Below are 27,846 nucleotides of genomic sequence, written 5' to 3' on the forward strand. Positions count from 1 at the left end.
GTTAGTTGCAGACCATTACAATATGTCTGGCAAGATATTTAGTAAGAAGCTGAGGAACTCGGACCTAGCTGTGCTGTGACTGGGTAAGGACAGCCTCTGCTTCACAAGGCTGGGAGGGTGAGTAGGCATGGTATCCCTGTACTGCACAGCAGTGACCACCTTATCTTCAGCATTCAGTCTGCAGGGTAGTGACTTACTAGGAAAGCTTTCTGACCCAGCCCCCTGCCCCCCTCTTTCCCTCACTGTTTTTCAACAAATGTGAAAGGCACTGATAAGTACTGCAAGTGAGTGATACAGTGAATTTCCTTGTTTATGCTCCCTTTCATTTGTGAATTTGTCTCAACATTGTTAAAGAGCAAGGATCATTCTTTCTTTGCTTTTTCACATAACCATGTCTGAAGCCCAAATATTGATCAGGGTAATCTTCTCCACTGTGTTAACTCTTGTTGCTTCCAGCTGCTTGGAGTTTTACTCTAGACTTTCATTTCTTTATGGAAAATTTATTCTGAGATTTGTACTCTGTGATTAATTCATCATACGCAGCAGGAGCATAGCCGTGTTTCTAGTCAGCCTGCACACACTAAAGAGCTCTATGCCTGGCTACTCTGCTTTACTACACTTCACACCTCAGTACCTGGTGACAATAATATTGTCAGTAGTATCCAGATTTTCTTCTACAGGAGAAGATGGCATGAAATTGAAGTTACAAAATCAGTGAAAACACTTTGGTAAAGACAACAGAAATATTGTTCACAAAAGTTTCCTTGTGACATGTTTTACTGTGTCAAACCTTAACAGAAGTGTGTAGTTACTCTTGGTCCTGGATCCAAGGTATTCCTTTCTAAGTTTTGCATCCATTAAGTGTTTTCTGACATAGCTACGGTCACTTTGCAGTCATCTTTTCTTAAGGCAGAGGGCAGTACAGTGTTTTCCCCAAATCAGCAGCTGAAATCCCTGTGTTGAGTGGTGTATCAGGGATTTAGATGTTCTCACATGTCAAGATGTTTCACTTGCTCATGACTGATTCAAGGTGCAAAAGCTGCTGGGTACATTCTTGGCTTCAGTGACATGGTTGAATTCAGGATCCTGCATGGAGGAAGAAAAGTAGCAAGCAGGACTAGAACCCTAAAATTCTGGAGAGCTAACTTTGACCTCTTCAAGTATGTATTTGGAAGGGTCGCATCAGCTACAGATCTAGAAGAGAGCAGGGTCTGGGAGAGATGTTCAAGCATCACTTCCTCCGAGCTCAAGACTGATGAATCCCCATGAGTAAGAAATCAAGCAAAGGAAGCAGAAGACCTGCATGCATGAGCAGGGAGCTCCCACTAAATCTCAAATGAAAGAAAGAAATTTATAGGATGTGCAGACAGGGACAGGCCGTGTGGAAGAACTGTAGGGACATCTTCAGAACACACAGGGATGTGACAAGGAAGACCAAGGTCTGCTTGGAATTTAGTCAGGAAAGGGATATCAAGGACAACGAAAAGCCTTTCTACAAGTCAACAACAAAAGGAAGAATAAAGAAAATGTGGGGTTGCTGCTGAATTAGATGGGTGTCCTGGTGTTGGAAGACACAGAGAAGGTCAAATTGTTGAGTGCCTTTTCTGCCTCAGTCTTTACTTCTGAGAACAGCGCTCAGGAATCCCAGACCTCAGCAGTAAGAGAAAAAGGTTGAAGAATGGAAGACTTGTTTGTAGAGGGTTGGGTTAGAGAGCAGCTAGGCAGATTGAACACCCATAAATCAATAGGCCTGATGGGATGCACCCATCAGGGTGCACACACCCATGTGTGCTGAGGGAACTGACAAATGTTGCTAAGCCAGGCCTCATTATCTTTGAAAAGTCACGGAGTGATTACTAGATGCCCTAGTAACTGGAGGAAAGCCAATGTTACTTCCATCGTCAAAAGGGCAAGAAGGAGGCCTGGGAAGCTACCAGGCAGTCAGACTCACCTCCATCCCTGGAAAAGTGATGGAACAGGTCATTCTGGAGGTCATCACCAAGTGTGTAAAAGAAATTAATTTCAACCTTACTCAGCTTGTTTATCAGCAGCTCAGATGGAGGGATAGCATGAACTCTAAGCCAGTTTGCAGATGATACGAAACTGGGGAGAGTGGCTGACACACCTGAAGGCATTGCTGCGACTCAGAGGGACCTTGATAGGCTGGAGATTTGGGCAGAGAGAAACCTGATGGGGTTCGACAAGGACGAGTTTAGAGTCCTGCACCTGGGCCCCAGCACAGGCTGGGGGTGACCTGCTGGAAAGCAGCTCTGTGGAGAAGGAGCTGGGGGTCCTGGTGGACACCGAGCTGTCCACGAGCCAGCAGTGCCCTCGCAGCCAGGAGGGCCAGTGGGGTCCTGGGGGCATCAGGAAGAGTGTGGCCAGCAGGCCAAGGGAAGTGATTGTCCCCCTCTACTCCACTCTAGTGAGGCACATCTGGCGTGCTGTGTCCAGCTCCTCTGGGCTCCTCAGCTCCTCTGTGTCCAGCTCCTCTGGGCTCCTCAGTACAAGAAAGAAAAGGAGCTACTGGGGAGGGTCCAGTGCAGGCCACAGAGGTGATTTGGGATCTGCAGCGCCTCTCTTATGAGGAGAGACTGAAGGAGCTGGGCCTGTTTAGTCTGGAGAAGAGAAGACCGGGAGGGGATCTCATCAATGCATGCAAATATCTCCAAGGTGGGTGCCCAGAGGATGGTGCCAGACTCTTTTCAGTGGTGCCTTGGCAGGGGGCTTCAACTAAACACTCTCCAGAGGTCCTTTTCAGCCCTAGCTGTTCCTTGATTCTGTGACATCCATTAACTAAGAGGTGGGAGTGAGGGATCTTAACTCTCTCTGCTTTCATGTGATGGCCCCTCACTGCTTGCTTGTATCGATTCTTTCAAAGTTAAAATGTGTAGAAAGTGTTGAAAGGACTTGCACCATATTAAAAAAAAAAAAAAAAAAAATTAAAAAAATTGTTCAGGAAACCTTACTGAAATTGTATTTGGCCCAAATGCATCACTCTCCAAGCTTGACCTGTAGGGAGCTCACAATTAATCCTCTTGTCCTGCAGTCAAACAGGTTTCAATATAGTTTTGGGGATTTATTCATTAAACCCTTTTTCCAAATCTTCAAACATTTCCTCCATGAACAGTTGAATTTATTTTCACTCACCATTAGTTTACGTAATGTAAGAAAGTCTAGTCTGGTAAAATGGTAGGAAACCTGAACGCAATATAATGTTTATTCTGCAGTCTTTTCTGCAGTCCAATCTGCTACTTAATTGAATGAGAAAAGTGTTTCTCTTCAAGGATTTAATGTTCTTTGTCTCATCTCTAACATTAAATACATAATTGAAGCACATCTATGTAAAATATATATTTGGGATTTTTTTTATGACTAGCACTAGGCAAGAATGTAAAATTGAATCCTGCCAGCAACACATACACAAAACACTGTAGAGAGAATTGTGTTCCTGCTTAACATCACTGTGTGTACATCAGCAATGAATGCTATAGAAAACATGATACAGAATAAAGATGAATATTTCTACAAGATAGAGATCCAAAGTCTTCAAGATGCTGTCATGGCACAGAGGAAAGTCCAAAGAGGAGATTTCTGCTATTTCTTTAAATGTACATACACTGCAATTGACAAGACAGTTGTACAGACAGGTCCATTTATTCTGATCAATTTATAGAGGACTTTCAAACACCTATTTTTCTTGGTGGGGTTAAATGGAACCCAATAGAAAAGAAAAGAAAAGGGAAAAAAAAAGAAAAAAAAGAAAAAAAAAAGTAGGATCCCTAAAGAAGTAGCTGATGCAGGCTGGTCTCCTGTCTGGGTGAAGGCAGGGTAGTCTTGCAATGACTAACACACAAATTTATCAGGGTGCTATGCAGTCATGGGACAGGGAGTACAGGGGTGATGGTAGGAGGAAGGATGTTGAATTCTGCAAATTTTGCCAAAAGAGAAATGAAAGGAGAAATGGAAGACAGGATTCAGCAGCAAGCTAGGATAAGTTTGGAGAGAAGGTCATAGAGACTTAGTCATACCTACACAAAGATATCCAAGCATCTGGTCTAAGCTTGGTAAGAAAATACAAGTTTTCTTCTCCGGTTATGTAAAAGCTACTTGTCAGAGCTCTTTGCCAACTTAATTACACTTTGTCTGGAAGAAAATTCTCCCATATAACTGCACATACCCCTACTCCTAAGATGCCCAAGGAAGTCTTGAAGGCAGTGGGACTGCTTTGGAATTGGTCTGGGGGACTCCTACTACCTTGACAGCTAAAACAGTACCTTCATAGGGATCCTGTCAGAAAATAACTAAAACCAGAATGATGGTCAGCAATTAATCAGCCAGAAGAGGCACCACTGAGTACCTGAAATGTCTCAGAGAGGGTTGCTAAAACACTGACAAGAAGCCCCAAATAAACCTAGTATAAGAAGTCCTGCCCTATTTCCTCTCCTGATGTCTCCCATGCAAATTCAAAATTATGCTTTCAGCTTCAGGGGAGAAAGAGGAACATGACACCAAATTTTGAATGTGACTGAATGCTTCAGCCTTTAATTAAAAAATATCCAGCCACGAAAATGCTTTTTTTATTTTAGTTTTACACAAAGCATGTAAATAAAATTGCTGTCAAAAGAACGTTCCCCAGCATTTCCCTGATTTCTCCCCAGGGTCTTTAAATTTGCTAAATTTGTTAAAAGAAAAACAAAGAACTACAAAAAGGCACATGAACACAGCTCTATAAATAAAAAAGGGGAGGGCAGGGGGAAGCAAGTATTTTTTTGTATTTTGAACCAACCATTGTGTAGGCATTTGCTTACTCCATCACTGTTCTGTGCTCAAGACATTGAGGGAAGACTGATACTAGAAGGAGTCTTTCTATTGCATTGAGTCTGACTTGAATTTCCTTTCTAAAGCCTGGGAAATAAAATCAGAGATATTAAGATCTGCTTTTTACCCTTGTACTGAAAAACTTCACTATCAAAGGGCAAAATTTTTCCAAGAGAAACAAAAAATTCGGCTTAATTTTGTGTCTGGGTTATAAATACATTGGGAGGGGGGAAAATTAGTCATATGAGCATAAAAATAATAGCTCAATTACATTCAAGAATATGTGGGTGGGTGTCCTGGGTGGAATAATTTGCTAAAGCAGAGTTCCTCTTCCTTGCTTTTCCTCTTCCTCTTAATTTATTCTTCTTTCTGGATATGTGCTGCTTCTTTTTAACCTTTATTTTTATCTTGCTTTTTGTTCTTTAAGCTTCGTGATCTTTCTGTGATGGGTCTATACACATTTTTCTTTAGAATCTGTTTGTTATGGACTAAATATTTTTAATGGATACCAACACAGCATAAAGCACTTAAGTGTTTACCTAGCCTCTGGTGCACACCTCTATTTTCCTGATGTCAAGAAAATGTGTATTTAAAATCAAACGAATGCTTAACAACCCTGTTATGGAAGTCTTGGTATGGTGGTTTTCACCATATTACAGCACAGTACTGTACAAACTCCTTCCTTTTTGCCTTTTCTTAGACATTTCTGCTCTTGCTTTTTCCTTCTTGTTTTAATTTTGTTTTGATTTTACTAAAAACTGATGCTGACATGTAATAAAATTCTCGAGCATTTAGATTTCTGTCAAGCCTCCTGGCTGATCAAGGCTGTCAAGCTGATCAGCCCCCTATTCAGATCCAGGAACCAGCCACTCTAGCTACTCTGTTTTCTTTTGTGCAGCTTGGTAGCAGTGGGGAATTTAAGCATCGGTGTAACCATGACTGGCTTCAGAGCAAGACTGAGGAACGATCTGGAAGGAGTAAACCACCTGAGATGTGTGGTTAGGGCACCACACAGAGCAGTGAGCTGGAGCTATGTGAGAGCATCCCTGAGATGGCTCCCATTGCCCATGCCTGCCTGCAAGAAGGGCAAGGGAAACAGTGGAGTTTGCTTGGGATTGTCTTGGTCTCAGACCTTCCTAGATAATAAATGCAGTACTGTGTTTTGTGCATGTATTTCTCTCAGACTGTTTTTTTTCCTGTTAGTTGATCTGTTTTATTTTTTTATTGGGTGCTATTTACATCACTGCAATTACGTGGTTTGTTCTGGTGTCCCATAAATGCAAATGTTTTTACTGCCAAGAGTTGCTGGCAATATTTGTGAGAAGTCATCCAGAGCTGATATTTAACCTAGTGCCTGAGCAGATCATGACCTGACATTACATGCACTCAGTTTGGAAACACTGCGTCAGAGCATCAAAGACAAGAAAGTTGGAGCTGTGCTTCCATTTTAAATCTGGGATCTTGTGCCAGGTGTTAGGAAAGCATTCAAAATTCCACAATGTCAACAAAAAGATTTTTCCTAGCCTCCAGGGACTCTTGATTGTGTCTGTCACTGAAGGCAGGGTTGGCCCTTTCACCAGAAGAATAGGACTGGTAGCCCCCTCCTTACATACACAGTTACCCATGGGAGAGGTTTCTAATTCAAAAGGTTAGCAGTGACTCCAAAGGTAGTTTTGGGCAGTAGCAATTTCTCAGGCTGTGGGAGTGTCCTAGGGTAACTTTATGATGCTTGTATCCCCAATCGTCTGTTCTGTTTGTGCTGTATATTGAGTCCTGTGCCTTTAAGACTGGTTCTAAGAGCAAGGAGAAGCGCGGAGTTTGTTTTGAGAAAACTGCCCGACTCCTCCACATTCTTCTGCGGACGGGGTGTTCGGCAGAGGCTTGGAGAGACTGCAGGACAGAGATTTTTTTTTTTTTTGCTTTTAGTTAGTTTCAGCTAGCTAGGGCAGAGAATTTCCCTGGACTGTTTTTTTTTCCTTTTTCTTGGAACTGTTTAAACCTGCTCTGGACTGAAAGCCCAGGGGAGCACTGGGGGCTGCACCTGCGGCCCACCGGGACCTGGACCTCGGCATTTTCCAGCAGCGCCAGAGAGACTGGGACTGAGGAGACGCTGAGAGAGAGAGCCGAGCTACACCCACGGCAAGGACTTTCTCAATTTGCCATCTCACTCCAGAACGAGAGGTTTTATTGTTTCATAGTATTCATTCTTTATACTTGTATGCACTTCATTTGTTTAGTAAAATAGTTTTTTCCACTTTTCTCCAAAGAGGTGTTTTTTTTTTACCGGACCGGTTGGAGGGAGGGGCCACGTGGGTTTGCTTCCTTAGAGGGATCCTCTACAGGGCTTTTCTCCCAAATTTGTCCCAAACCAGGACAGGGAGCAAACCTCAAAAGCTCCTGAATGAAGCCTGACAGAGGAAAAAAGCAAGGGCTGACCAAAGTCTGAGGACCTGACAAGCAAAACTTCAGAAGCCTTTTTTTTTTTTTTTTCCCCCCCCAATGTTTCATTTGAAAAAGTGTGAATATTCTTAGCATCTTTTCAACCTGTTCTAGCAGAAGAATCCTACTGCTCCCAACTCCTGTATTTGGAGTGTTTTTCTTTCACTGTTTGGAACATTCCAGGTTTACAGCAAATTGTGAGTAAAAAAACCTTTGGTAGGTGGAACAATGTAAGACATGCCCTCTTTTCCTGGCTCTTTTGAAGACAATAACCCATGGCCAGGCACGCATTCTCACTTCTCACTGAATGGTCCTACATAGTGGGGTGATGCACAGCAGCAGATAATCTCCAGTGTCATTGGTAAGAAGTGGGACTGATGATACTGGGTCACTTCCCACAGGAAGGGCCTACAATGAAGAACATGGTGTTTATCTGACATGAATGGTTGGGAGATTATGTCATTGAAAATGCACTGCACCCACACACTAACACCTGCTACATCCAAAGTGCTCCTCATTTAGCATCTGTATTTCTGATGTGGATGCATTGTTCTGCCTGAGTTAATTTGAGCTGTTTTAGGGAAGCATTCTTAGTGTGGCTGAGCAGAGATAGCACCACACACGGATATAAAAGCATTGTTAAGACAAGATTTATATGGGATGTTCTGCCAAATGGTTCCCTTCCCTTCCTCGTCTCATTTCCTCATTCTCCTTCAGCCACTGAAGATGCTAATCCTTTTATTTGCATATGAATAAACTGGTGACTTTCCAGACTTGCCAAAAAGACATTTGACTAGATGACTTTTCTGGAAAGATGCAGCAGGAGGAGGTGAAAATGTCTTTCCTGAGGATTTTAGTACTGCTATGTTTGTATTGACAGCCAGAATATAGAGAACCTTGCACTGACAGCTGTAAATAAAAAGGAAAATACCACAATTAGTTTCATTCTTCCCTCTTACATGAACTTTTGTTTTCAATATCTGTTTTTGACCTTTAGAAACAACACATGCGCAATGTCTTGCTCATCCCAAACAGCAAGCTTTGACGTTTTGTTCTTAACCCACAAAAGAGAAGACACACAACTATATCAGGATGGAGAAGGTATGGACACACCTATGGAGAGCAAAGCCATTGCTGGTTCCAGAAAATTCTTCAGAATTAAATAAGAAAACAAAAATCTAGACATTAAAAAACTCATCTTGCAGGTACACTGGCTAAAATTCTTTTTCTTCACTATTTCCTTCTAGCCAAGAATGTCTCTTTCTGTCTGTCCAACCACTGGTTTACTGCTGGACAGTCCATTCCCACAGCCCATTCCAGAGACAGTTGGCAGGGTGAGCAGGGGTCATCACCTTTTCTGGTGTGGTTGGGCATTGCAGAACAGCATGCAAGAGTAAAGGGGCCCAGAATTGGCTCTAAAGCCTCACTGGAGACACCTGGAATCTCATCCGTCCATCAAAAACTTCTTCTCTACTTTACCTAAGAACACATTTAGTGTATTGAGGCTGCTGTGATGTTAAAAGAATAATTATACCATGGTGTATTTAGATGTTATCCCAGGCCATGTTTTGTACAACTGTAGGAGTCCTTCTAATTCCCTAGCCCAGACACTGACACGGGGGGTGAGCAGTGTCCTTAGAACCCCACATTTCCAAGCATTCCAGTCTGCAGATTGGGTTCTTCCTTCTTCCACTGTTTCCCTCAGAGTACTGCTCTCCCCTCCCCCTCCCCTCCCCTTCCCTTCCCTTCCTCCCTCCTCTTCAACCATCAATTTTCCATGGCATAGCTTCCCTCTGCTTTCAGGAATGAAGTTTTGCTCTTGGCCAAAGAGCAGTCATCTTTCACCAAGCAAGACTGCTGGAAGCACAGTTCCTCAGGTCATCAGAGAACTGCTCTAATTACCCCTAATATGATAGTGTGTGTCACTACAGTTCTCCTTAATTCCAGCAATCCTCCTCGCTTGCCTGAGTGGAGCCTTGCTGTGTATGACAGAGCAAACAGTTCAGGTGACATCCATTCTTGAGCTCAGCTGCACTCATAACACACGGTTGAAAGTGATTTTTCACTGTTACTTCCTAAAGCAATAGTGGTGGTAAGCGACTGGTGCTTTCCTCCTGCACCCGCAGAGTCAGAACCTCTCTATTTTGGTAAAACATGGAGCAGAAGCATAGTCTTTCGAAATAGGGACAGTTCTTGGACTGTTCTTAAAAGGGCCTGAAGTTTGAAAAACCACAAGCTGTAGGTGAAAAGCTGCTGCTTCTTTTATGATGTGGGATACTTTCTTCCACACCGTGATTCCTTGGTGTCTTAACGAAATGGGGGAGAGAAGCGCAGAAATCACACATTGCCTTTTATTTCTAGTGTCTCATTCCATCTTTTCAGCCTAGAATTCAAGAACAGGCTCCGGCCTTCACATAAAAGTTATACAGCAGATGGTATCATCAAAAAGAAAGTAGTGACTTCAGATTCAGTTTGAGAATTTTATTAAAACCATATGTTTCTGTTCTATACAAAACTGAGGAGACTTCTAAAAAAAAAAAAAGTATTAACTACATAAGAAACAATGCAATGTAAGTAGCTTGTTGATAAAAATCTCTGAAAGCTATATACAGGATTAATACCACATAACTGTATTAATGTAGAGACTGTCAGCAACTTTAGCAATATATACAAACTACTTTTACACTCATAAATATCTTATTTACAGCTAATAAATAACATCCAAAGCTAAATCATGTTTCCTTATGAAAAGAACTTTCACTGTTTTGTATCCAAATTCTAAATGTGTTTGTATTTGATCCTGTATTAAAAGCACAGCTGTCCAGATACTTCGTAGAAGAATTTTACTTTTAAGAGAAAATTGCAACAAAATGTGGAATCTATGGGGAATAAATCACTGTATTTATTTTTAGAGGTCTCAAATGAAGTGGCTCAATACTCAACCCCACCCTCAGTGACTCATCACATCTCTGCTGTAGTTTAAACAAATGTGAAATCAAATGTGAGCAAATTCAGAGCTATTAATATTCCAACATATTGCACTGTTTAAGACTTTTATCCCCAAATATACTAGCAGCTACAGTTGGAAATAGAAAACAAATTTTGCACATAAACATACTTTTTTTTTTCTTTGCTTTTAAGATGGGATGTTGTTGGAGAAATCACCATCTCCATACTGTCTTGCACATGCAGGAGAAAACTACAACACCCAGCATCAATAGCTGACATTACACTTTTCCAAATGTCTGCTTTCAAGCCCTTGAACCTCCCTAGCATTTTGTGTACCCTCTAGAAAGTAAAATGCTATTGCATCTTTCAGCACACTAGAAAAATTCTATGTTACTTAAAAATGGGGAAGCAGACTGCCTTCAATATACCTATTTTTTTTAAACTTGCAGCATTGCTAATTTGGGTGTTTTTCAGAGCACTTCTTGTAGAGCACACAATCAGGCTGCTTTTAATTGGCTCAGCTCCTGCTTCCAGCTGAATTCCATCTCATGGCAGAAAACTAAGCAGCTCCCAGCACTGTATCAGCCAATAAACAGAGGTGGATCACTGGCAGTCACAATTCCAGTACAGGGAAGTATGAGCATCCTTGTCAGCTATCATGTGGATTCACCTGCCCTGAAAACTGCACACAGCAGCCACTCAGCTGCATGACTGACATTTGGAGTCAAAGACCAGAGAAACTATGACAGTTTTGGCATACATGACGCAAGCAAGCAGGGAGAGGGTGGAGGGTAGGGGAAATATCTGTTTCCTGCATTTTCTGGTAGCTCAATTTCTCTGCAGTTCCGTTTTCACAGTGTTGAAGGCTAGACAGTTTCATTTGCAATAACTGAAGGCACAGATGAAATATTAAATGTCTGCATAAGACACTGGCACTGCTACCTTCTCCTCCAGCTGCTATTTATTCCAGGGTAAGCGGCATAGAAGTATATAGCTTAACAGATCATACCTATTGCTAAGCAGCACTGGCATCTACCCCCAATTAAATACATTCATAACCACAAACTAAAAAATTCATCCCCATATTAAGTCAGTCCCTGACACTTTCTAGTATTACACACAACAAAGGTGGGTTTTTTTCACATGGGAAACCCACTTATTTGCTAAACACACACTTGAGAATGATGAAATGATGAACTCTCTCTCCACTGAACTGCCTGGAAATTCAGTTAGCTGAGACAGAAGAAAATCTGTCTAGTTTCAAATGACTCCTGAAAAGAACAACAACAAAACAACTAACCAAAAGAAAAAAAACAAACAACCCCCTCCCAAAAAAACCAACCCAAACCCCAAAAAAAAAAGAGGGGGGAAAACAGCAACAACAACAAACAAACAAACAAAAAAACCCCAACCACCAAAAAACCAAACCAAACCAAACAACAACAACCAAAAAAACCCCAACAAGTACAGGGCTTTTTTTTCTTTTCAACAAATATTAAAAAATTGCTATATAGGATCTGATGTCAAGAAACCTTGTCACAAGGCACCATGATTAAGCAAAATTACATATATCTTTTCAGCACTCCAAACTCTGGCAAGCTGTTTTGCAAGTTTCTTTTTGTTTTTAACTATTTGGATAATGTATCTTTATGGTTAGTAACTTCATATGCTGAGACTTTTTACAAGAAGTCTCTAAAATAGCTAGGAATAGCAGGCAAAAATCCAGCAGCAGATAAATATTTCTATATATTTGGTTCTGAACATCCAGTCCACAGGAATGAACAGACTCTCCTCCTCCCCAGTGTGAAAAATCTTGGTTCTTGTCACTTAAGCAGATTCATGAGCTGAATTTTCTTTCGAGGCTTTCTTGGTACTGCGGATAAAAAAAATAAAATATAAAGGTTATGGGGAAGATGTAATATACTTGTTCCCTCTTGTCTTGTTTTTGAGAATTAAGATTTTAACACTCCCTGCTTAACAGGAAGATAAATTACGTGCTTGGGCTCCTCCTGGCTTCTGCTTGATTTTATGTCAGACACACACACACATCTCAAGGCCTGTACAGGTCATTGCCCCAGAGTAACGGTCAGCACATGTGCATTTTTATGCAGAGCTAGATCTCAGTCCAAAAGTGTCCCCATGAGACCATTCACACACAGCAATTGAACTAAAATAAATATGACCACTTCTCTATCTCCAACTTTAGTGGGTAAAGTCCAAAGACTGTCCCCACATTTAACCTGGGTCAGGAAAATGATTGATAAAAATATTAAAGTGCACCAAAGGGCTATTAAACAAAGGCAGAATATCTGATCCATAGAGATGAAAATCTCAGGAATTCACTCAGCTGATGGCTGCCAGCAGGAAGTAGTGTGCTAAGAAGAGCACCTCCATATGCCTGCTCCATTCCTGTACCAGCCTCCAAATCTGCCGCTGGCCAGTAAGGAGGGAGGGCTCTGAGCTGATCCAGTACGGAAGTTTGAATGTTCTGCAGCTAAGGGTAAGTGTAGGGAATCTTGAGACAGGGACATGCTTTCCTCTTTGTGCTGGTGCCTCCTCTGTCACCCTAACTGTCCCTCATAGCTGGCCACCAAGTGACTGTGAGAGACAGTGACTGCTTCTCAGACATTCCAACAACCACACAAGGATGGTTGGTGCAGAAGCAAGCTAAGAGCTTTTAAGCTGCTAAAATGGCCAAAAGCAAAAGGTTATTCTGAGCTGTGAGGATTCTGATGCCTTGAGAAGACTAGTGCACAGGTCAATTATAGGGAAAAAGTTTTATTACCACTCAAGAGGTAAAAAAACAATCTAAAACCAATAGTGGTTACTCATACCCTCCTCTCTTCCTGTTGACAGGCTGCTCCGAGCATTTCACAAAAATTGCTGCTTCCTCTCCCTTACCGAGACGTGAGGTTCCATCTCGAGAACAGAACACCACTCTGTGGAATAAATATTGGAAAAATCACATGACTGAGCCAAACATCCCTTTTTAATCTTAGAAAGAAGCCTGGTGCTTGGACCCAGTCCTTATACTTTGTCACGTGGAGCACTGCTACTTCGCAGGCCTGTGAGAAAGTTATTTTTAAAAGAGAACTCTGTAACAAAAGAAATGCTGAGAAAGAACTGGGAAATTAATTATGCACAGGCAGCAAAGCATAGCCATAACTTTCACTGATCCTTTGCAAAAAATCTTCTTGCGGCTAAGACAGCAGAAGTCCTATCACAAAGTCTCTTGGATCTTTATTTACACCAGTCTTTATGTGAGTTTTTTGTCAGGTGAATGAACTTGGAAGAAAGCCATACTCCCTCAAATGTTTGCAAACGAAGTAGGTTGCAATTTCCAGAAAACATGAGCACTTGCTTTTCTATTTATCAGTACTTTCCCCACCCCTATATTTGTTCAGCTCTGATAACTGTCCTTTGATCAAGCGACTGACCTGCTTATTCAAAGAAGGAACTTATTTTTTACTATACTATACAGAAGACACACATACTCTGTTCTGGGCCCATGTTCTGCAAACAGATCTCATGTTTAGTGAACATAAACAAAAGATTCATGTCAAAGCACTTCTATTCAGACTTTGGTGTTTCAACATTCACGCATCAGCAATGTCCTGCAACAGTCATGTGTTTCAGTTTTCAGCCACCATTCAGGTTTTAAACCCCTAAGAAAATCCAACATAACTAAGAAAAAATTTCTTGTGCAAACCCACTTTTGGAAGGATTTCTAAAAATCTCCATCTAAGCATGCTCTTTGTGACAAAAACTATGCAAACACCCAGCACGAAAAAGGAGGACAGAAATTGCAAACACAGTCACTGATCATGGTTCATGGAGATACTCTCCTGTGTATTATAGCTAACCTTAAGTAGATGCAGTAGTGGGATACAAATTAATTACATGGGAGTAAGACTAAATTCTGCAGATCCTAGTGGAAGTAATCGACTGAACCTGGCTGATATAAGTGGTGTTTTGATACACTGAAGCCCTGATTAACATTTTGCTGTGCCTATCTGCAACTGCTTAACATGTTTGTCCCAACCTGAGAGATACCAGAAATCAGGAAGCACTGTCAATTAGAACTAATACAGCTTGTAACAATCAAAACAAGTTACTTTTTCTGAGTTTCTCCTGACTTCACCCTGATTCTCTGGATGTCAAATGCAAAAGAAGTCCACCAGTCTGCCCAGCTGAAGAAGGTGTCTTTTTCCCACTGCAGCTTCAGCATAAGCAGGTCTCCAATATCCACTTCTGTGTAAATCAGGAAGGAGAAGGTCTTGTTTGAGGAGACTTCAGGCCTGTGGGGAGGAGAATAAGGAAAAAAAAAAATATATATAATACCACCTGAAACTCTTGGACACACAAAGAAAATTAAGGAGCAATAGAACCTGTAATTCTTGTACTCCAGAGAAGGAAGCAACCTTCTGCATAGTTCTGATGGATGAAGTAAGGTAAAAAAAAAAAATAAAAAACAGAAACAACACCTCTACCTTTTGTAGAGGCAAAAGGAACACCCTTCTGCAGCAAGATGGTAAAATCCTGGGACAGTCTGCCAGGCAAGGGCTGCTATGTCCTGTGCTGGTGACTCTCAGAAAAGCCAGACAACCACCACCCAAAGCCAGTTTTTACTCCTTAGAGTAAAAAGCAGGCTTTGGTGTTTTCCAGCTCCATTCCCTGCCAGCCTGTGTCTAGAGATACACACACAAACTTCTGCTTATTTACAGAGCTGTGAAAGCAAATCCCAAGCCTCCCTCCACTGAGACCTTCAAATGCATAAGTCTACTTTTAAGAAAATTTAATGTGGTAATAAAGACATTAAGAAGAAAATACGAAACCACTGGAAAAAACTCTTATTAGGCTGAGTCACATGTCAGACTTCATGTTTCTATATTTCAGATGCCTTATCAAGAAGAGCTCCTGTAGGATTTGGTTCATTAGCTTCAGAAGTGCATGCAACTCCTTGATCAAGGACAAGAGTAGAATCTTACAGGGACCCTGTAAGATTACTGGAGCTGGAGCTAGAACAAGTTTTTCAGCTGAGACTTGAACAAATTAAGGTAAACTCAACAGTACTTTGCAGTTGTTTCTATAGCTACTTACAGTGTGAAAGCAATGTTCTCACTCTCATCGAGAGTGCCATAGAGAGAGATCAGGAATGGCTGGTTTGTCTTGGTCATGTTAGTCTTCCCAAAGAAATGGATCTTGACCTGGTAATGAAAGACTGAAATACAAAAGAAAATGCCATTAGGAAAACTCAGCCTCCAAAGAGACAGTTGGTGACAAAACCACCCTGCCTCCCCTCTGAAAATCCTAGGCTGAAATATGTCAGCTTCACTAAAATGAGTTCATTTCCCTGCAGGTGTCCAGGGAACTATTTTTGTGAGAACATAAATACTAGCAAGCAAGGCAATCACCATTAAAGAACACCTCTGCAGTTCTTGCAGCTAAACTCCGAACTCAAGCTGCTGCTATAATAACGCTAGGGTATACAGTACCACTTTCAAACCTGCTATTGAAGATGTAAGGCATGCTATACTTGACTTGAAACAAGTGAGTTGTGCCCTTCTCTTACAGAAGGCTTGGTTAAAGGGGAAAAAAAAAAAATCAACCTACTGACACTGCAGATTAAGCACCAAATGCCAACACAACACCAGTCTTGCAGCTGGTCTAACACTGCAGGATTGTCCCTTTTGATTGCTGGTCCACCACACAATGCACACTATAAGCATACAATGGGGTACAGGCAATGCTAAGGAGGAAAATAAAGTAGTAAAATCCAACACTATTTTCCTAGCTGAAAGCCTCCTAGTTCCCTCTGGCATTGTCCTCAGACCTCCCACAGCAGAAACTGGAATCAAAAAGTGCAATGATATTTTAATGAGGGCTGGTGCTCCTCTAGCAAGTGCAATATCAAACATACAAATCTGATGCTTGCATATCTTTAAATAAGGTGCTCACCATACTGAGTTCTGCTGATTATTTCCCCAGCAGAAGGAAGTAATCATTTGGATGAAAAACACTGAAAAATTTCCAAGTGATAGGTCAGCAGAGGAAGTCTAACTTTTTCTATTTAGAAACCTGTTACAAAATTCCTTTCTTTTTGTACTCTCCCCCACACCTCGAGTAAGCCAACACTTTTCTCTGAAACTTGTATTCAATGGCAACCTACAGGCGACCTTCACCCTACTCACCACAGGCACCAAAGCACCAATATTCTCATCTCCAGGACACGACACACAGCTGAGCACAAGTACCAGTCTTGCTCACCTGTAAACAAAGAGTACCTACCTTTATAAGGCATCTGAGCACGGGTCTTCAGATACATTTTGGTGTTTCTCTTTGTTCTCACTCTGTTCACCTTGTAACCCAAATTGTTGCAGCGATTCTTTCGGCAGCTCAGGCAGAGCCCCTTCTCAAAGGCCTCCTTTGTGTTGCAGCGGTAGGCCATGCTGGGCTTTTCTTCATTGAGGAGAGAGTCAATGAAGAGGTGGATGGATCTTTCATGGGAGCATTTCACCAGCTGATCCACATCTTGAAAGAATGAAAATGTGCAATATGTATACATGCATGCGTACAATGGTATAAACCCCTAAGCAATGCTGTCAACAAGCACGATCCACTATGGCAGAGCTGGACTTTACAGCATGTTCCTATGCCTCTCAGCGGTCTTTCCTTGCAAGATACCTTGCAGGGCTATTCAGGTTTCCCCCAGAATGTTATACTGTTTCAGAGCAACCTCACCTCCAAGGCCTTTCTCAGCAATCAGACGCAGCGCTTCTCCCAAATTGCAGCCTGGCTGGAAACCTCCACCATTGGGATAAATATCAATGTGTCCAACAGGCTTCTGGATCCCAATGCTGCGGTCTGGAGAGCCTCGGGTGTAGGTGTGTAGGACATCCACAAACTGAGCATCATCCGGGGAGAGGCGGGTGAGTTCATCAGCATACTCAAAGGTAGGACCAGCAGGATCCAGGCCTTTATGGGGCAATCCACAAAGAAAAGCTGATATTGTCTGCTAAAGATACTAACATTGATAACAAATGCCAAACTCATGGTTGCCACATTGGGCTCATTGGGAATACTGAGTTTTCTGGCAGACGTTACAGATGGATCATTTAAATAACATTCTCATATACAGGAGGATCAAATGTACTACCTTGAAAAGCTGTCACTGTTTAAAAAGATAAATGTGTATACAAACACACGGAAGGAAGCCCAGCTAACTTCCTCAGAGCTGCAGCATTTCCAGTGGATGGAAGAAACAAGCTCATAACTATTTTCTCAATGTCTTCCTCTCTTGTCAAGAGCTGTAGAACTTGTATCTGAAGTGTCTGAGGTATGGAAAATTCTTTCAAGTGGGAAACATAAATGAGGGCTTCACTGCCTACATACCTAAGGGGAAGGGGATTATTATGGTAAACTGTCAAGCTGTAGCAACACTAACATCAAAAAATCCCAGAACTATTCTGCCAGTGAACAAATACTATCTCCTGTTCAGACAACTACCCAAGAGACGGCTGAAGCGACAAGTCTTTTCTGCAGCCCTCAGATGGGGACAGGCAGATGTGCTGTTCACCCACAGTTACCTCCACTGGGTCTGAGCTGCCTTCCCATCAGCTGTGAGGGGTTCATGGGCCACATTACATTGCTTCCTGTGTTTTATCCGGGGAAAGATTCATCCTCAGCACCAAGAGCAACTGTGGAGGCATAACAGGGGGCTACTGACAGGTCAGCGATTTGGCAGCCTCAGTGAAAGCAGCAAAGCTGCAAGTTAGAGAAAGAAAAGGCAAAGGGACTAGAGCTTTGGCCTCCTGACTATAATGTGTCACCTCATAGGACTTGACCTTTCCAGTTGTGACTGCTGCCTAGCCCACCTCTCAGCATGCTTGTGGATCTGGGATCACAGCCAGGCTCAGGTGAAAGACTAAAGGGTGCCAGGAGCTAGGCTCCCTTCTAAATGGTGCTCCCAATCTCTCGGCAACAAAGACACTAGAGATGAGCAATTTTCTTAGCCTCATTTGCTGATGCTGGCAATTCCTTTGTCACTGAGATCACTGCCAGGGGCTCAGCTCTCCAGGTGCTCAGTTGTAAGCCAGCCTCAGAGTGGCCTAGCAGATTTCTCAGCCTCCAAAAATCACCTTAAACAGACATCTAAGCAGACAGAGCAACAGGGCAAGTCTTTGTCTTCCCCAAATTCTCACAGTATTATTTACAGCCTAGAATATTTCTTGAGTGTGTTATGATTAACTTTGCAATAATCCACACCAGCTCTCTTCTAGTTGTCTGTCCAGCCTCCCTTTGAGCCCATATAAACTTCTTGCATCTGCATCATCCCATGGCAAAGAGTTCTGCAGGTACTAAACCTGCTGAAGCAGAATTTATTTGCTGTTCTGTTTTAATGGCTCCCATCAGCTGCAAGGAACAACTGCCTGCATAAAGACAACCCACTGAATTTCTCATGCTGAAAGAGATACTGTGACATTTTCCAAGCTATGGTTTGGTCAGTGCCCACCACAACCCCCTAAACTACTCTTTTATTAGGGCCTAGTAACTAATTTCGTGTAAAGAAGCAAATAAAGGCTTCTCACTCACCACCTTTGCTGTTATTTTCTGAATCTTTTTCCAGTTCTATCCCAGAAATAATCAGCTCTGCTGTTTCCTTAAATCATTAATACATAACCAAAGTACTGCCAGCAAGCAACAATTATTCTGGCGATTTTTCAGTGGAACATAAAATTTCACTATGGAAGAGATGCAACAATCTACAATCAGTTTTCCTTACCAGTAATTCTGTTCACCTTCTTTTTGGTCAGGTTCCCAGCAATCCCAGCAGCATGGGCACCTAGACTGTACCCCAGCAAGTGGAGATTGTTGAGAGGATAATTGAATTGCTCCTGCAGAAGAGAACAATTCGTTTAAAGCTCAAAACCATCAGAAGACACAAAATAAAATATTTGTTAATAGTGTTAATTTGTGTAATAGTGGGATTTTTGTTTAAGCCATGGATAATAGAAGAAACACTATACTGTTATCTTAATTTTGTGCCATTGTAGGTTTCTTGATCTAACTGATTTATGGTCAAAATCTAAACTGAGAGAAATACAAAATAAATGATAGAACACAGGGCTGTTTATTTTATAAAGGTTCTCAGCCACCCTCTCCCCACCAGTTTCTGGATCTCCTAAGGCAGAGCACATTTCCAATTCCCAAGGGCTGGCTGCTGTATGATATGTAGGAATTGTCTTTCACAGCTACCTCTCACAGAGCCCTCAGAAATACTCTGGGCCCAGAGACCACAAGGTAAAATTTCTGGAATGCAGTTAAAAAGGCCTCTGAGTAGGAGATAGCCAGTAAACCAAAGCTGGAATTCTACCAGTCTAGCAAAACTACTGTCTGCAAGAGTTTAACTCCATCTACCCAACAGGAGACGCTGTATCATTGCTGTTCTCTCCTTTGACATTACATAGAATGTGAAACATGTCTCCAAGTCTCACCTCCAGCCAGTCAATAAACGTAGCAACATCCTTTCCCACCAGCCTGGTGTATGCAGCAGACACTGGATAGTGCTGCTGAGCTCGAACTAGCCAGTCCACCACAATGACGTTTGAGTCAGGTTCCCTCTTGTACAGAGCATCCACCAGCTTCGGGACCCAACTTTCATACATCCCTGTCACCTGTTGGTTTTGGGGATTTTAATTAAAATAGGAGATATATTAATATATCTGTGAGACACTTCTGCAGAGTTTATTGGAAGTGTGGTTACAAGGGAGATTGCTCCCATTTCATCTTACCGTCCACCCGTGGATCACCACAAAAGTTTTACTGGTATGGTTGAAGTTGCACCGTGCCAGGCTGTTCACCTGCCCAGGAACCAGGTAGCAGATGTCCTCATCAGGATCTGCAGGCGTCCGTAAAGAAAACTTGCTCTCGATTCCCTCAAAATTGTTTTCATCTTTTGCTATAAGAGCACAAAAAAACATATAGCAGTACTTTAGGAGTACTAGGACAAAGTATGAAGGCGCGGGTACAATGTTGGAGAGATATCTAGAACAGTCAAGAAATGGGACACGTGGTTTTCATTTCCTACAACACTCAACGGACACACAACAGTCGTGTAAAGAGGAAATCAAAGGCTGAAAATTGCTCCCCTTCCAAGGTCCTGCTAAAACAGTAAGAATCTGCTGAGCTGTCAGAGAGGTACGAATCCATTTTAGGAGTCAGTATTTTCCCCATTACATTAAGGAGGAAACCTCTTAAGTATCACAAGAGTACAGAAAACTGGACAGAACAGTCATCCAGGACAGCAGAGAGTTACTACCACACTATTACATATTTTGGGGGTGTATCTTCCACATCCCCTCACCAATAATCACTGCCTAACAAGGCCTTTTATAACACTGTGTAGTTGCAGTGCATTAAAAGCTGTGAAGTCACCACTGTTTTACAAAACACTAGTTTTAGGTTTTGACCAACAAACAGCAACAAACAGGCGAGAAGATCAGACACCGGTCAGAGAAACTGAACTAGCAAACCAGCAGTTTACTTCAGAGTACATTTTCAGGTCATCTGATAACCTACAGAAAAATAAGCTGCAGAAAAATATCTTCTGCTGCCTGAAGCAGAGGGAAGAAGGGTGGGGAAGGAGGTGCAGATCATGTACTGGTGGTAACAAAATATGCTGTGGCCTGCAAAGATCACTCCCCTCCAACTTCCAGCTTCAAAATTTAAGCACTCCTTTTCCTGGCAAGACAGAGAAATTACTTTAGGCTTCAAGCTCCCTATTTCCTTTGGGAAGAAACTTACATGTCTCTTTTATTTTTTTTAAATGTCTGATTCAACTCTTAAATGCTTCCATGTACAGTACACCCTGTAGTTAACTTTTCAAAACCCAGGCCCCAGTTTGGCAACTTGAGTTAGGCAAATAGCAATTGCTTGTTTTTCAAATGCAGCTGAACTTATGTCAATTCTGTCCTGCTCAGCATTGTCTTTCCTGGCATCAAGACCACCAACCTTTCACAAACTCCTAAACACACATTAACAAATGGCTCCCAGCTACCATAGGGAATACAAATGGACAAAGTAAGGACGCAAGACAGATTTCCACTCCTTTTTCCCATTGCAAAAGAGGTTTTCCATGATAATTGGTAGATTTGCATTTGCTGCATAAAGTTGTGCTACATCCCTCAGGTAATAACTAAGAAAGAATTCATTATTTTCCAAAAGAGTTTTTCTGGTCTTCTCATTCAAGCTACCATACACAGCAGGGCACTGACTTATGCCTGACCTCACCTCAGGGAGCTCTAAAAAGTCTGGGAAGCTCTTGCTGTGCTTGGAGGGCCACAAGAAATCAGGGTCTAGCCTTTTGCATTAGGCCTAAAACCAGCACAGAGCCTTGCAACAAATGCTTATGTAGCAGACTCAGAGAAACTTGTCAGCCATAATCAATGGCTTAGCGCTGCTGAAGTTCAGCAGGATTTCTCACCTGTCAAAGCACATGCAGGAAAGCAAGAACCATTCACTGAACAGAGGCAGTACTCAGCTTTAAGTTTTGACCTTGACTATGTTAGGCTGGCTAGCTAATCCAGGATAATCACACTGAGGGCCCCCTTCCTGCCTCCTTCCTCCTAAAGAAAGGTGTTTTTCATGGACCTTACCCTTCCTTCTACCAGCAGAAGTATTCATATAATGGTAAATATAACATTTTACCCACTAATGAAAGCTAAATTTGCCAAACTAACCAAATGTTTGCACCTTCTATATATTTTTGCATGTTCAAAATTTCTATTTGTCACCAAGTGACAGTATAAAACACTTTTTTGGAACAAATCTTTAGACCTATATTATTTACCTTTTAGCCAGAAAAAGAAAAGTCCCAAAGGCTGGTTGGTTAAATATCAGCTATAACTTTTCACTCAGCTGTGAATCAGTAAAATCTTGAAAGGAACTTTCAACTTTGAACAGCTTTCAACTGTAAGGCATACAATGCTAGGACTTTCAATTATGTATATTCGCTCCTAGACAGGAAGGCAAACAAGAATAGTCCACCTGCTCACTAGCTAATAGTGCTTCCTTTTATACCTAGATATCATTTCCTTTCTGGATTAAACTTATCTGATAATCATCCAAAATCTAAATTACATTGATATCCTGTCTTGCATTGTGTTTTCAATTACAAACACATGCTAGAGTTTGCATGTAAGTTTAGACCACAGCTCTTCTGAAAACAAGCTCACAGGAAATTTACAATTCAAAGTGTACTGTACTTAAGGGTACACTTGGAAAAGTGTACCAAGCTTAGAAAAACTGCAGTACAGTGGCAACTGCCACTGAAGACGTGCTAAAGATGTGCTTCACATATATTTGCGTGTTTTAGTCTAAAAATCTTTGATGGGGATTTGAGAACATAAAATCACTGAGATACAGTCACCACCAGGAAAGCAGAATCTGCAAAGCAACAGCCCATGAGTTAGGGAAATGGCAGGCAGCCACTTTTCTTATTTAACTATGTTCTATGAGGAATTAGAAAGTCAGAAGAAATTACTGTTATCGTCTTATGCCCACAAAAAATGTCATGTTATCTTATGTCCACATATGGTCAGTTCCCAGCAGGCGAGATACCCTTTGGATGAAGGAAGCGTGCGTGTAGTGGAGTTTATTACAGACTTCATGGTGTGTTCATCAAGAAGCTTTCCTCAGAATTTGCCTGAGTTTGGCTTTGCAAATTCTATACAGCACAGAGCAGAACATATTTTGTCTATATCTAGTGTTGTGCTGCACACATGCTGCAGTACCACCTCACATCCCAGCTTCTGCAGAATACAGGTACACATAGTCTGTACACACTCACCACAGAGACCAACACCTACATGTACCATGGTCTGAACCTGAAGCAGAGAAGTTACACAGCATATCAGAAAACTAGCATTTCCCACTTCTGGTTTCATACCTCATCATATTTCTTGGTCTATTTGAAAACAATATTCAGAACCAAACTTTGTCATTCATAGACTTTTGCCACAGACCTTTTCCTCACAGATTTAAAGGAAGAAGTCTCCTTGAATCATGTCCTGAGACAGTGAACCATTGGGCCTCATTCTTACACTCTTACAAAACAGAAGTGCAGAGACAGCCAATGTGCACAACTCACCACAGTTTAGTTAATAAGATGTTTTAACTCAAGTTAATTAAACCATGGAAAGCCCCAAAATAGGTAGTTTTCCGCATTTTTCTGAAAAGTAGACAGAAATTTATCTGAATTAACATAGCATTTTTCATTATATAGATACAGAAACTAGAGGTCAAGAAATATACAAACATATATCCATGTTGAGATATCGAAGTAGCTTTTCATGACAAGAATGCAAGTCCCATTTCTAAACAAGGCCTCTGAATAAAACAGGAAGTAAACACAAACAGACAAAAAGGAAATCCATGCTTTTGCTAAAAACTATGCTTTTCCAGATGTAGTTCAGCAAAGATACAAAGGCACACGTCATGTATTGCCAAAGCTTCCAGGCACACAGTTACAAATACAAGCACCTGTTGCAAAACAAAGTTTTCTGTCGTGCTATACAAAATTTTCTGATGCTTTTCTTACACCCCTAACTTCCACAATATGAGTTTCAGCAAACTCAAAAAAACAAGCAAACAAACAAAAAAAACCCACAAAAAACACCCAACTCACAGAAGTCAAAGAAAGTGGTGGCAGCGGGGGAAAAAAGCTTACTAACTGGGAAGTCAGTAGTTTTGTTTTTCCTGTCCAAAGTTTGTGACACTTGGGACTTGCAACTTATGAAATTCCATTCAATTAGGGCTTCCTATCAATTATCAATTTATCAATTTTAGGCATTCTGACACACTAATCAAGAGAATTTAGTTTCAAGTTTCTTTCACAGGAAGCCCAAGACAACTTGGCAAATTATTTTGACTGTGAAACTGTTTACCACTGCTCAGCTGGGTGGACAATGCGAGTCTTCAGGAAGTAACAAAATCTGGAATATTAATCAAAAGTTACACTGCCCACAACACACAGGTTGCCAAAATACGATAACAATGCGTTTGCCAGAATGAGTGCACCTAAACTATGGTTTTAAAAAGGGAATCTTTGATAAACAACAATTTCCTAGCATTATGCACTCAGAAATGGAAATACTATTAGCTAGGTGCAAAGATCCTTAGGAACTATATTGGTAGACTGTGTCTACTATAGCGCACAGAGACATGCATGCACACACATGCACAGCAGCAAACATCTGCACATAACATCAAACATTTACCAGCTGTAGTCAACCGGACTAAATCTCCCTTCAGCCAACAATCAGTATTAGGATCACCTATCAATCAGTCATACTGAATTCCTAAGAGTTCTGAAGGGTAGTAGTAAAGGGCTAATACTACAGAAGCGGTTATCATTTAATTTGATCTACACAATAAACTGAAAGCAGACTACTGTGTGTTGCAATCCCAGGAAACCTACCTTACAAATCGGGTTATTGTTTAACCTTGCTGCAAAAATATTACAACTTCAAGTTTATTTATGTATTCCTTAATGGCTGAGTCCTGAGAGTACGTTCTGCTTCACTTCTCAGGTGGGGGCCGGTGGAAAGATCAACACCTCTGGAAAGCTACTGGGCACAAGTTCAGAAGATAAGCAAGAACCCCCAGCTCAATTTCTGCAGCTGGCAAACTGCTGTTCTTGCAGGGTACACAGGGGCGCCCATCCCTTTCCATGGTACTCCCTGTCAAATCTTTACTCAGGTGCAGCTAGGACACTCGAAACCAAATCCAGCAGATAACTAGCCATCCATCAGCCCTTCTGGGATATCTGGATTCAGCCCAAGACTATTAAAATGCAACCACTGTCAGACTTTGCAGTAATATAGAGGTAAGGATATAGGAGAAAGTCCTATCACACAAGTAACTTCTGCACAGAAGAGATTCCAGCAAACTTTTAGGAGTGATGGTGATCATGCTAATCTCCAGCACAACTTGATGCCTGAGAGCCTCACCTCCTTCTCAGAAATGCATCGTTTCTCGAAAGGCCATGCCACAGCTGCCCTGGTGTGTCTACCCCAAGCACAAGCCATAGAAAAAGCCAGCAGCTCACATCACACAACAGTGTAAATATGCTGACTCTGGAATTACACTGGTAAAAATAAGGATCTGACTGTATTCCTAGCAATGTTTTTATCTTTTCCTGGAACACCAACATTTTTTTCACCTAGAAAGTCTTTTTCTATGCTGTTTTTTTAAAAAAATACTCTGGATCCCCAGAGGGCTGGATCATGTGCTTTTGGTAGTTTCAAAAAACTTTTCACTGGGGTGTGCATGGGAAAGTGTGGAACTAAAGGCTTGAATTGCTTTAGGAGGAATACACAACCTGCTTTCATATAACCTGCTCCTAAGAAGAAATAATGAAATTTTTGTTGAGTCTGTGGAAAATCATTCCTGCAGGGATGAAAGTTTTCTCTGGGAAGACAGTTATTTTACTGTATAGAACTTGGCTACTGTGATGAAAACTGGTTTTGATTGTCTCTGATGGCACAAGATTAGATTCAAAGCTAGAATACATTCCTTTCGCCGTACCCTAGCACCCCATCCTCTTTTGAATACTTCTCTTCAGCTTCCTTGTACACAAAGAAGTAACAAAGGCATCCACAGCAGAAAAAAAGGCAGTTTATATATTCCAGTTCAGAATCACAAAGCAGCTCTAGGAGCTACAGCCACGCTTTCTTCTAAGGCCAGAAACTTTTAAAGATAGATACAACATGTGGGAGATGAGTGTAAGAAAGTAAGCCTGTGATAGGGCACTGGTAACAATATTTTAAGAGCTTTTTTTTGGTTTTAAGCTTGAGAAGTAGTGGTCTAAAACTAGTCTCTTTGTTCATAACAGCTTCAATGACACTATGATTAATTGAGAGAGCATTAGTGAAAATCTAGCACCATTTGCACATCTTCCTCTAGCCTGGACAGTGTGTCTATGCACAAATGAAGGTTTTACAATAGGCGGAGTGCAAACACAACCCTAAAGAGGGTAAATCACTCTGTTCACTTTTCCCCGAGTGGATTCTGTTCATTACAGGTTTAACTGTAACTCGACAGCATTACCACAACGATGAAACTAAGCCTTGCCTTGTCTAGGATCAAGAACTGTACGAAGCTGGGATGCTGGGATGGATGAGTCTCACGGAGAGGAGGAAGCTGAGGGATCTTACCGTGGCGCTACTGCTGTGAAAATCCCTTGCTGGGGCAAGGGACTCTAGGAAGTCACCTTGTCTCTGAGGGGAAAAAATAAAAAACCCACATCCCAAACCTAAACAGGTCCCGCCATCAGCCTGGCAGGGGAGCAGGCTCCAGGTCTCTCATAACAGGACGGAGGTTCCTCCCAGTGTCATTCTCCAGCGCCTCCCAAGCCCACTCCGCGACACCCGGGTCCCGCAGCATCCCAAGCACCCCGGGACAGCTTCACAAAGGAAAGATTGCAAACCCCCCTTTCCCGCCACGCCGGCAGCGCTTTCCCCCAGGTTCGCCTTTCCCGAAAGCCCCAGGCAGGCCCGGCAGCTGCCGGGTCCCGTGCGCCGTCCCGGCACCCCGTCCCGGGACTCACCGCCGAGAGCAGCCACCCAGCGCACGCAGAGGCACACGGCCGCCAGGAACGCCTTCCTCCACATCTCGCCTCCTCCCGCGGCACGAAAGTTTCGGCGCGAAAAGAAAAATAAATTTTAAAAAAATTAAAAATAAGGTGTTTTGTTTTTTTTTTTTTTTTTTCTTTATAAAATTATAATAACTAAACAGAAGCGCGACGCAGATGTGCAGGGAGGGACAGGGGAGCCCGCGGAGCGCCCTGCACCACTGACGCCGCGCCCGCCCGCCCTTATGTCCCGGTCAATATGCAAATTAACATATTGAAATATGCAAATATGCAAATAACGCGCCCGTGCCCATTGGGCGAGCGCCGCTAGGGGCGGGGCCGGCGCTGCCCGGGCCGGGCGGGGCGCGGGGCGGGCTCGGGCTTGGGTTCGCTCTCCCGCAGGGATGGAGCGGGAGCGGAACGGCATGGAGCGGCACGGCGTGCCGAGAGCCGCTGGCTCCGAGCCGTCACGGCCCACTGGGCAGCCCTGTCCGCGCAGCCAGGGCGCGGCCTCGACGTTTCACCCCCTTGGTCCTTGCCGCCTGTGGAGACCTAGCTCTGCTATGCCTCTGGTGGGGTCTTCCTTCCCATTCCTGTTTTTGCACCAGTAACCAGCGGATAACTGCATTTTCTGTGCAGTGCTTGCAAGGGACCTTCTGCCCTTCGCTTGAAAAAGCTTTGCTTTGCCAGCACTCTTGCCTTGTCTTGCCTTGCCTTGTCTCCCCAACCCTTTTGCCTTGTTCTCACCTTGTTTCGCCAGCAGTCAAAGGGATACAAGTTTGGAGAAAAAATTAATTTATTGGAGAGTGCATCTGTGGTCCTGAGAAATAAAAAACTGATTCCTTGAGCTCTTCAGCTCTCTCTGCCTGCGTCTCAGAAATGTGGTTTGCGCTGAGATTTGCTTTGGCAGCCACTGGGTGAAAGATCAGTTATGTAAGGACATTAATTTAATAACAATACCAGTTTTCATTTCATTGTGCAGTTTGTTGCCAAAGGCCCAGCTTCAT

At 42.3% G+C, this 27,846-nt stretch overlaps 1 protein-coding gene across 1 annotated transcript; it reads right to left on the reverse strand.

Moving 5' to 3' along the window:
* Positions 1-9,649: 9,649 nt before the first annotated feature.
* LPL (lipoprotein lipase) lies at positions 9,650-27,059 on the reverse strand. Its single transcript, XM_040089953.1, has 10 exons — positions 26,816-27,059; positions 20,001-20,167; positions 19,704-19,883; positions 18,992-19,103; positions 16,951-17,184; positions 16,498-16,740; positions 15,310-15,430; positions 14,325-14,507; positions 13,044-13,148; positions 9,650-12,082 (listed from the first exon to the last, which is right to left on the reverse strand). Exons 1-10 carry the CDS (start codon positions 26,877-26,879, stop codon positions 12,037-12,039), a joined length of 1,455 nt encoding a protein of 484 aa, XP_039945887.1. The 5' UTR covers positions 26,880-27,059; the 3' UTR covers positions 9,650-12,036.
* Between the last annotated feature and the right edge of the window lie 787 nt (positions 27,060-27,846).

This window comes from Hirundo rustica, chromosome Z (assembly GCF_015227805.2).
Source record: "Hirundo rustica isolate bHirRus1 chromosome Z, bHirRus1.pri.v3, whole genome shotgun sequence".
In the NCBI taxonomy this organism is placed as follows: domain Eukaryota; kingdom Metazoa; phylum Chordata; class Aves; order Passeriformes; family Hirundinidae; genus Hirundo; species Hirundo rustica.

What these genes read in the sequence shown, in the direction of transcription:
- LPL (XM_040089953.1), bottom strand. Translation starts at nt 26,879, where the DNA reads ATGTGGAGGAAGGCGTTCCTGGCGGCCGTGTGCCTCTGCGTGCGCTGG. An exon ending in CTGGGTGGCTGCTCTCGGCG is followed by an intron (nt 20,168 to 26,815) that starts GTGAGTCCCGGG and finishes GTGCTCTTATAG; the next exon opens with CAAAAGATGAAAACAATTTT. An exon ending in TCAGGAGAAACTCAGAAAAA is followed by an intron (nt 13,149 to 14,324) that starts GTAACTTGTTTT and finishes TTTATTCCACAG; the next exon opens with AGTGGTGTTCTGTTCTCGAG.